At 32.4% G+C, this 12,248-nt stretch overlaps 1 protein-coding gene across 20 annotated transcripts in view; it reads left to right on the top strand.

Moving 5' to 3' along the window:
- PTPN12 (protein tyrosine phosphatase non-receptor type 12) overlaps positions 1 to 12,248 on the top strand; it is a 93,096-nt gene that overhangs the window by 59,730 nt on the left and 21,118 nt on the right. For all 20 annotated transcript variants that reach the window (XR_014067188.1, XR_014067189.1, XR_014067185.1 and 17 more), the window contains 5 exons: positions 2,009 to 2,068; positions 4,097 to 4,239; positions 6,140 to 6,206; positions 8,285 to 8,362; positions 8,459 to 8,557. Coding sequence is in view for 16 of the 20 variants with exons in the window: in XM_081535716.1 (XP_081391842.1) it covers positions 2,009 to 2,068; positions 4,097 to 4,239; positions 6,140 to 6,206; positions 8,285 to 8,362; positions 8,459 to 8,557 (447 nt within the window). In the remaining 4 variants the exon portion in view is untranslated. The remainder of the gene's footprint in view (positions 1 to 2,008; positions 2,069 to 4,096; positions 4,240 to 6,139; positions 6,207 to 8,284; positions 8,363 to 8,458; positions 8,558 to 12,248) is intronic.

The following is a 12,248-nucleotide window of genomic DNA, read 5'->3' as shown; positions in this document are numbered from 1 at the left end:
AATGAAATATAATTTCTATGCTCTTACTCGTCATTGTTGTATTCAAGAAGTCCTTAATTTTATGACTCATGAATTCCTCTGATGCTACCAGCAATTTAGTGCTATCTAGGTTGATTTCGATAAGGACTCAAACTATGTTCCACAGTCTCCTTTATAATGCAGTGTAACTGTTACAATGTTAACTTTAACTCATAATTATAACAGCCTGCATTTAATGTATTCTCTAAAGTCCTGGTTAGAATTAACTGTGGATTAAATATTAAAAAAAATTAAAATCCTATTGCATTTCATATTATTTGCAATGAGTAAAAAACAGTATATAGCCATATTGTACTTCTGTGATGGAACACTACCTAACCACACACCCACACCCCCACCCACACCCCCATCACCAGTTTAGAGAGTATTCTACAGTATTAAGTTCCTGGACAGTTCAGGAAACCTCGTTCTGTGCACTGTGGTTATGTTGAACATTTGTAAATTTTAAATGGACTAACTAATGAGTGTCACAGTTTAGGTGACAGCATATAGTGATTAATGGTCAACAACAAAACAAAATTTTTTAACAGGCAGGGATCAGGAATAGTAAACAATTTATCATAATGAATAGAGAAAAGTAGGAAATAGTTTAAAATCTGGAAAAAGATGAATTCATTTGAGGGTTGGTTTTTCAATTGCACTAAAGAGTAATTTTTTAAAGTCCTGTTAATAAAAAGTTTGATTTGATCAATAAGAGCTGGTTTGATTTGTCAGTGATGGGATTGCTGAAGAAGCAAAATTTTTCTTTCAAGATTTCAAAATGGAAAATAATTTGTATGTAATGTTATTGTTTCAGAGAACTTAGTTATCACTGTTGTACAACACAAATCAAATGTATGAATAGAAAGCAAGGTAGTGAAAATAACCATAGTAAGTGATTTGACTCGACTTGGCAATCACAGTGTTTCAGACTGAGAGTATTAGAAGCTCTCTCGATTTGGGGATGGGAAAGAGGGTCGAGTGTTGGTGAAGGGTGAGGGCCTGGCTAGCAGGAGCTTAGGAGCATGTTGCTGCTTGTAACCACTTCGATCAGCACTGTCCATGGATCAGTGTAGCCCACTGCCTGTTTTGTGAGTGAAGTTTTATTGGTGTACAGCCTTACCCACTAATTTACATATTTGCCTATCACAACGCAACAGAGACTTTATGGCCTACAAAGTCAAAAATATTCATCTCACCTTTTATAGGTGAGAAAACGTTGTCTTGGACCAATGTTTTCATTTATTCTCTGTTTTAAAAACATACTTTCCCCCTAATGTTATTTGAAAAGTTCAAAATAAATTATTATGGTTTATAACATTAAAGCAGGAATAATGTTGATTTTTTTTTATTAATAAAGCAGCATACCTGTTGCTCTTGACAATTGGTATCCTCGCCTATCTGTAGTTTCAGTTAAAAAAGGCAAAAAAATAGTAGTTTACTTAGTGACAAACTGATGAAGAGGCTTCATTCTAATACAATGACAAATAACAGCAAGAGACTTTTAAAGTGACTATGTTGTCATCAACCAAAATAATAATTTGGGATTTTCTGAATGCATCCTTTTCCTTACCCATTTCACATCCATTTAACTCAAGAGTTTGAGTATTAGGTAGAGAAAAATCAAGCTTAATAGATAAAATGATTGAAGGTGTTTGTAGGTACTTAGGAGTGACATTTTGTTTGTAGGTGTTATTTCTGTTACATGATTCTGGTGATGGTTGTCACCTTGCAAGTATTTTGTTGGATGATCCACTCCTAGCTAAGTAACTGGTTGACAGACACTTCTGTTTAAAAACAAACTTCTAAATAAAACTTAAATAACCAAATTGATGACTTTTAGAATGGTTGTTTTTATAATTATTAGACATACCTAGAATTTTAAAGGTAATTTCATATTGTAAACTATAAATATGAAATTATTGTTTTGGCATGTAAATATTTTTGTTTTAGTGTTCTCACCGATTCACAAGTGTTTCTCTTTATTTAGGAAGCTGAACAAGCAAGAACAGACTACTTCATTAGGACACTCTTACTTGAATTTCAAAATGTAAGTATTTTCCATTTAGAGACTGTTTCTAAGAATATGCACCCTAAAGAGAGGATATGTGTAAACAGCATACTATCTTATCTTACATAGTTAAGGAGATGTGTTTTTTTGTTGTTGTTGTTATGTAGTGTAACAAAGAAGAAAATCAGATGTAATATATCTTAAGCGTTATATTTGTCAATTAAAGTAATATAAACTTTAACTGACTTAGAATCTTTCCCTAAATTAAATTTATACTGTGAAATAATTGGTTACTTTGCTGTAGATATTTTCCCTCTTGCAATAAACAGATTATGTTATTATTTACATAATTATTACCCACTTTTACTAGTTTACAATGTTTTAGAAAGAGACAAGCCACCATTAAAGCTAGTCTTCGAACTTCCATGGTGGTCTAGTGGTTAAGAGTCTGTCTGCCAATGCAAGGGATCCCTGGTCCCAGAAGATCCCACGTACCTTGGGGAAACGAAGCCCATGTGCCACAACTGCTGAGCCTGCTTGTCTAGAGCCTGTGCTCTGCAACAAGAGAAGCTACCACGATGAGAAGCCGTTGCACCATAACGAAGAGTAGCCCCCATTCACCACAACTAGAGAAAGCCTGTGTGCAGCAATGAAGACAGTGCATTCAAAAATGAAAAATTAAAAAAAAAACAAAACTAAGCCTTCAGTTAGATATATCTTGTTTTCACTTGAGGCCTGTGACTTCAACAGAACTATATAAAATTGGATTTTTTCAGGAAGGAGTCAAAAATCTGACAGATATGAGAGAATGCCTATCAATTCTTCCTCAGTCTTAAATTTAAATCACTTTAAAGTAAATAAGCTTGGCCATAAAGCGTACCATTCTTCCCCAACCAGTGCATTTATAAACATACTTAATTCCTTCCTGATGATAAGTGGGCATGGTTCCAGTAGTTGTAGCAACCCCTGACCCGACTAATCATTTCCTTTTAGTTGACTGAATTATTATCACTTTGGTTGCTATTTTTTAATCTGTACTAATAATGATAGGTACTTTATGAAATTTCAGTAGTATATCAGGCATTTCAGTCCTCCTAACTTGTATAGCAGTAGATACTGTTTTCTCCATTGCCCACTGATGAAGGTAGAGTCTTTGAGAAGGTAGGTAACTTACCTAAAGTTACTCAGTAAATGACAGAAGTAAATTTGAATACAGTTTTGCCTGAATTCCAAGCAGTGCTTTTTCTGTTTAACACCTAGAATAGCCATTCTTCAGGTTCTTAAAAATTACTGAAGTTTCCAAAGAGCTCTTGTTTATGTGGGTTATATCTTTTAGTATTTACTATATTTGAAATTAAAACTGAGTTTTTTTTTTTTTTAATACACAAGCAGACATTCCATTAGCTCTCAAAGTGATGACATCATCCTAAGTCACATAGCCTTGAGAAGACTGCTGATGAGAGAATGAGAGTGGAAATGGCAAATAGCACCTTAGTATTATTATTAAAATAGCGTGAAAGCTATTTCACAAACCCCTTGAAAGGGTAGGGAGATGGATGGCAGCTTGCACCATAATTTGAGTAGGTTTGGGTTCAGAAATTTTCATTTCTAATTTTCTTTTTCATTTAAATAGTCTATTAGCCTTCTAACTATGATAGATTCTAAAACAATGCTTATGGTATATTGCTCATCCATTTACTACTGTAGATTAACTAAATAGTATATATAGCATAATGGTTAAAGTGCAGGTTTTGGAAGTACGACTGCCTGCTTTCAGATCCCATACTGTCATTTGCTGTGAAACATTATGCAAATTATTCTTTCTGAATCAATTGCCTTACCTGTAGAATTAGGATAGTACTAACAGTACTTTTCTCCATTGTATTACATGGGGGATTAAGTAAAGGTATGTGCTAAATGTAGGCTATCATTTTTTTTTTTAATGAACTGCTGAATATTACATACATAAATTAGAAATGGCAGCAAAGTGAGATGTGCAGCTTTTCTGTATGGTTTAAAATTTGTAACTGTATTTTCATAATGGTTGAATTTCTATTATTCTTGAAGGAATCTCGTAGGCTGTATCAGTTTCATTATGTGAACTGGCCAGACCATGATGTTCCTTCATCATTTGATTCTATTCTGGACATGATAAGCTTAATGAGGAAATACCAGGAACATGAAGATGTGCCTATTTGTATTCATTGCAGGTACAAAAGAATTTTCTAAATATTTAATTAAATATTTTTCAATATAGATGGCATTATAATGTGGGTAATGTATAGCATTTTGAAACATAAGTTTGAAATTTCATTAGATTGGTTATTGTATGGGTTTCTAAATAATAAAAGCTATTTGAATCCTGAGGCAGTTTTCCTTCTCTTAATTTTTTATTTTACATTAGATTCTTCCAAAAGATTTAAAATTATAGTACTTATTTCATAAAACAGCAATTTATTTTTTAAGTGATTTATACCTACATTCACATTTGTTATAAAAAGTAAATGAAATTTTTCAGATTCAGAGGTTAATTAACTCCGGTTAATTCAATAGTTAAAAGATATTAGTGGAGTTATATTTAAAATGGATAGCCAACAGGGGCCTACTCTATAGCACAGGGAACTCTGCTCAATGTTATATGGCAGCCTCGATGGGAGGGGAGTTTGGGGAAGAATGAATACATGTCTATGTATGGCTGAGTCTCTGCTTTCCACCTGAAACTGTCACCTCATTGTTAATTGACTCAAATATAAAAAATAAAAAGTTGGGACTTCCCTGGTGGTCCAATGGCTGAGACTCTGAGCTCTCAATACAGAGGGCCCAGGTTCATTCCCTGGTTAGGGAACTAGATCCCACATGCAGCAACTAAGACTTGGTGCACTCAAATAAATAAATTATTAAAAAAATAAAAATAAAAAAATAAGAAGTTAAAAAAAGACATTAGTGGTGATGGAACACCAAAGATAGTTTTCTTAGCCAGTTGGTTGGATTGTGATGCCTGTGAAGTGAAAGGGCTGCTTTTTCTTTATGAACCAGAAAGGTGACCTGCTGATGTAGTCGTGGGAATAAGTTAGCAACCTGCTTAATTAAGATTATTTTTCTTTAGTTCATCTGTGATTAGTTGAGTCTAAGTAGTTAACTGGTTAAAAAGAGAAGGATCTGTTTAGTTGTAGAATTATAAGATAAAGAAATTGCTTTGGCTTGACTTCTTTACAAGTTAACTGAAATTATGTCCTTTGTAGTCATATTGTCCAGCCAATGTACATAGGTCATGAACCCAATTTGATGTGAAGATTTTCTTTTAATAAAATAAAGTTGATCATTTAATATTTTTGAACAACCAAAATACTAACTGTAGTGTTTCATTGATATTGTTGTCTCTATCTTTGTCATATCACACTTTTAACCATCAAGTTTTAAATATATATCATTTAGCTCTAGTAACTGTTAACTCTAAAATTTTAGAAATATTTTGATGTGTGGAATTGACAAATAAATCAGTGGTTTAAAAATAAAGATGTCAATAACATCTTTATTTCCTCATAGTAATTTCCAGTCCTTGGGTGTATTTGCCTCCCTCTAGCTGAAAACCAGTTGCTCTAAAGTATTTTTGTCATGTTTTAAAATAACTAATTTGATATTTTATCTTATATTCTTTAGGTTCTGTTCTTTAGGAGATTAGAAAGCGTTAGTGGCCCTTCTTTCTTTAGTGTAATCACTGCTCATGTTCAAACCAGTTTATAGGGCTTGTTAATCTTCATCTTTCCTGTACCTTTTGCAGATTTAAATAATGTAGATTTCTTCCTCTACCAGAGCTATCTAGAACATAGTATAAATTTATCTCTGCAAGGTATTTTGTTAGCTAGACAAGGTTTCAAGAGGTAGACAGACTTTCAAAGTGAAAGCTTCTAGGTATTACTCTTGAAAGTTCCTTGAATTAGAGGAAAACAAGATATAAATCATAATGTTAAGGATGTTTGCCCTGCACACACCTTAAGTTGTAGTTTACTTACTAAATAAGTAGAATTTTATCAGCTTTTTTAAATGATTTTTTTGTATAGTTCTTTTATTACAAAAATCAAATTGTTTTTTCAAATTTTATATCCATAGTGCAGGCTGTGGAAGAACAGGTGCCATTTGTGCCATAGATTATACATGGAATTTACTAAAAGCTGGGGTAAGAATAATTTTTATATAGTGTTATATCTAATTCATCTGTTATGATTTTTAGACTTATGACTAATTGCAATAAATTATAGCATACATGTTACTACTTTTTTAGAAGTAGCTTTGCTATGTAAGAGATAAAGGCAGTGAAAGGTATAAATGATGCATGTTAGCTTGAGGTAATACACTGGGCAGCAAAATAAACATATTGTCACTCATTTGTTCTGGATGACTTTATACCTACATTAGACATGTATGCTCTGCATTGACTTTTCCAAATACTGCACCCCTGTTGCTTTTTATATTTATGTATAAATATAATCAATTCAGTGAATATCTATGTCTAACTAGAAACATTATATAGTATAGTGGTTAAGAATGCTGACTAGAGTTAGACCTCCCAGGTTAAAATTCTGGCTCTGTCATTTACTAGTTGTGGGATCTTGGTTGAATTACTTGATCTCATTGTACCATAATTTCTTTATTTGAAAGTGGGAATCATAATGTTAATAATTGAAGAATTAAATAAGTTCTTAAGAAACTTGTGAAGTTCATCCCTACTATGTGTGGCAGGTAGCAAGTGCTCCATTTACTGTTAGTTTTTATTATTATCCTTGTTATTATTGTTGCTACTAGTTGTGTTTCCAAGAAATTGGTTTTGATACAATGGAGAATATAAAGAAATAGCCTTCATTACAGATTTAAAAAGCATAAGTCTCCTCATTATAGGTAGATTTGGTTTATTTGCTGGTTCTATAGTACATTCATTTTCTATGAGTCAGGAAGTTTTATTCTTCATAGCTTTATAGTTGCTATGAATATGTCAATCTGTCATATGAAATACAATAAAATATTTGTTTTCTTTTCCTTCTTCCTTTTATTCATTTTACGTTTTTTTCTCTGCCTTTCCATTTTGTACTTTTGCATAAGGAATATTTAAATTTTCAATAGTTTTTCAAAAAGCCTGCTGTTGAATTTTATTTTTGTATTTCCCCATTCTAATCATTTTCTGATACTCATATGAAAATTTTTAAGTGAACAAAATTTAAGTGGCTTGATAACACACTTTAACATAAAAATCAGGGATTAAAATTGGGGGTGGGAAGCATTTGGATGAATACAAGCAGACAAACATCTTGTCATTTCGAAAGGGTTGTGTATCTTGAATATAGTCCCCATTTGATTGAGTTTGACATAACAAATATAATCTTAAGCGTTAGGTTAGGAATTGATATAAAAATATTTTGATATATGTCAAGACTCCTAAGCAGTGAACCTAGAAATCATGTTTAACTTTTCTATCTTTATCTCTCCAAAGTATTCTGCTGATGACCAAGTTCTAATAATTCTGCCTCAGCAATATGCCTCAAATCTGTTTCTACGTTGTTTTTTTTTTTTTTGGACTGCTTCAGTAAACCTCCACCAGTTTCTCCCCTTTTCACTCTGTTATTTTCCCTGCTACAAAAGTTACCCAAATATCAGATGTGCTCATTGGTTGCCTATTGTAGTAGTTAAAATACCAGGTGCAGAAACTAATTCTGTAGGATTAACAATCAGTCTCCAGAGATGTAGCTCTCTTAACTGGTCCTTATAGAGACAGCCAAGAAAACAGTAGCCTATAGAATGAATTCAAACTCTTTATCATGTTTGTATTCTGATGCCAAGTAGCCTTATCTTTTCTCTTTTGAATAGCTCTCCTTCTTTCCATCTTTTAGTCAGTTTTATCTACATCAAGCTTCTCTATTCCCCAAATAGATTATACATTCTATCTGCCATGTTTGTGTACATTTCTTTCATTTTTCACTCACATACCAATCAGAGTTGGTCGCAGCATATTTACTCCCACTGTACTGCAACCATATGTTGGCTGGTCATTTATCTGTCTGTGTATCTGGCTCAGTAACTTGATGCTGAGAGTCGAGATTAGTTCTTGGTTCTATACAGTCTCTGATAACATGGTAGATAGTGCTTAATAAATGTTTTCAGTTATGTCCGGCTATATATAACATTTGTATGAAAAGTTGAAGACTGTTACACTGTTTTTCTGAATGGTTGTCCAGAGTTCATGTATTAAATTCTTTGTTTTAGAAAATACCAGAAGAATTTAATGTTTTTAACTTAATACAAGAAATGAGAACACAGAGGCATTCTGCAGTACAAACTAAGGTATGTTTTTCTGTTTCACTTTATGAAGTGAATTTTCATAATTGCCTTCATTTTTTAATGTTTCTTCCCTTGTTTATCACTTCATCTCCTTAATAGGAGCAATATGAGCTTGTTCATAGAGCTATCGCCCAACTGTTTGAAAAACAACTACAACTATATGAAATTCATGGCACCCAGAAAATTACTGATGGAGTGGTAGGTGTTCTTTACCTATTAATTTTAGAAAATTTACTTTTTACCAAGATGTGATATTTAGCTTTTTAATTTCCATCTTGTGTTTTATCTAATAATAAATATCTGTTAGTTATTAGTTTTATTTGTTATTTTTTAATTCCTTTTCTTCTCCCTATTTCAGTTTCTACTGTGATGAATATTTAATGACCCTAATAAAAGTTAAATAATATTCTAAATAAAATATAGTTATGAATTTAGATCTTAAAAATTATATAATTCAATATCATTTCAAGTATAGATTACTTTTTAACAAATTAACTGCAGTTTTGTCTCCCCTTCCATCCAACCAAAGTAATTCTAAGTTGATTCTACATGAATTTTATTTTGTTTTTGGTCATCATGATATACAGCTTTGTCATTACTTTGTGCTTTTTAATTAAGTAGAATTATAGGACCACGATTATGTCCCTTTGGGGCTTTAGTTCTTTGTCATTTTAGTGTTAAAAGATTTTATTGGCTATTTTATTGACAAAAGTACTGTTTTCTCACAGTGCTCTCTTCCTGCTTTTTAAAAAAGTACTCCTCTTCCTTCCTCTATATAATCATTCTATCCTTGAAGGTATTGGGCTATTTTTTGGAGTTTTTTTGGATACATTTTTTTATGTCTTTATTATTGAACCTAAGTTAACTGTCACTTGATAAACCAATTTAGCCCCAATAACTTAAGTAAAATGAAGATATTAGTGGTAAAATTTATAACCTTTGTTTTAATTTTTTTCCCCCTCTATGTGGTTTTGGCAATTTCCGAGACTATTTGTTTGAAATATCTTGGTGTTATAAATGAGAGATTTGTTAACCAAATGCTTTAGTGTATTTCCTTTATTAGACATGTGATAGTTTCAGATTTTTAAGATTCACGTATGTGACCTCATTCTTATTTCCTTCATCAACAAAGGAATCATTGTGCAACTATGCCTCGTGTATTATCACATCTGTTTTCTCTTTAGTTTAATTAAAGCCTGTTATAGCCTGTGCTCAACATAGCCAAATATTTTATAATATAGAATAGAATGTCTGTATATTACTGTGTATAATTTTACCTAACTTGAGACTCCTTTAAATTTACAAAAACTAAGTAGGCTACATTTTTCTTTAAACTTTAATTGAAAAATATTTTTATTTTTTTCTGTAAATGCAATATTAATTTCAAAGTTAAAGTTTTTGTATTTCAGAGTTATACCATTTCCTTATATCTAGAAACAAAAATATTTTTAATGTATAGAAATTATTTACATTAATTTTTGTTGAGATATAAACATGTAACATTACTTTCAGGTGTACACCATTGTGATTCAACATTTGCATATATTGTGACATTATCACTATAATAAGTCTAGTTAACATCCATCATCATACATAGTTAACAGAATTTTTTTATTGTGGTTAGAACTGTTAATAATTTATTCTCTTATGTGCTAAGTCGTTTTAGTTGTGTCTGACTCTGTGTGACCCTTTGGACTGTAGCCTGCCAGGCTCCTCTATCCATGGGATTCTTCAGGCAGGAATACTGGAGTGGCTTGCCATGCCCTTCTCCAGAGGATCTTTCTGACCCAGGGACTGAACCCATGTCTCTTATGTCTCCTGCACTGGCGGGCAGATACTTTACCACTGGCACCACCTGGGAAGCCTATATACTCTTAGGAACCTTCAAATATAAAATACAGTATTATTAATTATAGTCACCAAACTGTATATTATATCCCATGACTTACTTATTTTATAACTGGAAATTTGCAAATTTTGACCCTGTTTCATTCACTTTGGGTCTACCACTGACACCACCTCTTTCAAGTACCAATTTGTTTTCTGTATATTTGAGTTTGTTTTTTTGTTTTCTTATTTCACATATGAGATCATACAGTATTTGTCTTTTCTCTGACTTAGATCACTTGGTATAATTCCCTCAAGTTCCATTCATGTTGTTGCAAATGGCAAGATTTCATTCTTTTTTAAGACCAAATGATATTCCATTTGTGTGTGTGTGTGTATCTTCAAGTTAGTGTTTTGTTTTCTTCAGATAAATATACAGAAGTAGAATTGCTGGATCATATGGTAGTTCTATTCTTAATTTTTTGAGGAACCTCTGTGCTGTTTTGTTTAATGGCTGCATCAATTTGCATTCCCACCAACAATACACAAAGGTTCCCTTTTCTTCATATCCTCTGCAACACTTTGTTTTTCCCTTGTCTTTTTGATAATTGCCATTTTGACAGATATGAGGTCTCAGTATGGTTTTGATTTGCATCTCCGTTAAGATTAGTGATGTTGAGCACCTTTTCACATACCTGTTGGCCATCCTTGTGTCTGTCTTTTCAAATCTTTTGCCCATTTTTTAATTGACTTGTTTGTGGTGGGTTTTTTTTTTTTTGCTACAGTGTTATGTGAGTTCCTTAAATTTTTTTAGGTATTAACCCCTCATCAGATACATGGTTTGCAAACATTGGTTCCCGTTTTGTAGGTCACCTTTTCATTTTCCTGATTGTTTGCTTTGCTATGCAGAAGCTTTTTAGTTTGATATAATCTCACTTGCTTAAATTTGCTTTTGTTGCCTTTGCTAGGAAAAAAAAAATTAATACAGTGTTCAGTGTTGTATTTTTTAAAGCTTTTAACTGTATTTAAGTTATCTCCAGAAAATGTGATAAATATTGCATTATTTTCATCTTTGTTTTTCTCATTACCTGAGTTTTCTTTAGATTTTATTCCTAAAATTAAACTTCCTTTTTACTAGCCTGAACTCCACATTATAAGTATAATTTTGTTATAGTTTCCGCCTAGTAGCTCAAAGGTTTACAAATCCCCAAGGAATACAATAAAAATCATAATTATATGAGATTAGATAAAATAACAGACAATAGCAGATAGTAGTTATTTCAGTCCTAGTCTCTCATCTCATTGCCTGGTTATATAGGAGACACATACTACATGCTTGCAACTTTAACTTCTGTTAAAGCTGACAGGGTGACTGCTGAATTTGCCATTGGAACAAGGTGGGTTTTCCTGTTTTGCAAGAGGGAAAAACAATTTTCTATAGAATCCATTCTAAGAAAGCTGTATTTGACAGCTTTGCCAAAGGTTGTGTACCATAATGTCTGGAACTGTATTTTTCAGTGGATGAATGGGTAAAAAAGTGGAAAGACAAGTGGATAGAAGATAAGATAGCTTATCATTTTAGATAAGTTTTTAATGTTTTCCTTTCAAGAAATCTTGTTTTCTAGGTACTTTAAAATATAAATGACTTGTTTTTTAAACATGTTTATATATGGTTGGAAGCACAAATCCCAGTCGGAGAAATGTGGGATCTAAAAAATTGGGGGAAATTATCTTAGAACTGTATAATGAGTAAAATGATTTGATATATATTACTTACATTACACAAGAGAAGACTCGACACGTGGACATCACCAGATGGTCAACACCGAAATCAGATTGATTATATTCTTTGCAGCCAAAGATGGAGAAGCTCTATACAGTCAGCAAAAACAAGACCAGGAGCAGACTGTGGCTCAGATCATGAACTGCTTATTGCCAAATTCAGACTTAAATTGAAGAAAGTAGGGAAAACCACTAGACCATTCAGGTATGACCTAGATCAAATCCCTTATGAGTATACAGTGGAAGTGACAAATAGATTGAAGGGACTAGACCTGATAGA

Source organism: Giraffa tippelskirchi, chromosome 10 (assembly GCF_054371585.1).
Source record: "Giraffa tippelskirchi isolate mGirTip1 chromosome 10, T2T-mGirTip1v1.2.pri, whole genome shotgun sequence".
NCBI classification, from domain to species: Eukaryota; Metazoa; Chordata; class Mammalia; order Artiodactyla; family Giraffidae; genus Giraffa; species Giraffa tippelskirchi.
This window is presented reverse-complemented; position numbering and strand designations above follow the sequence as displayed.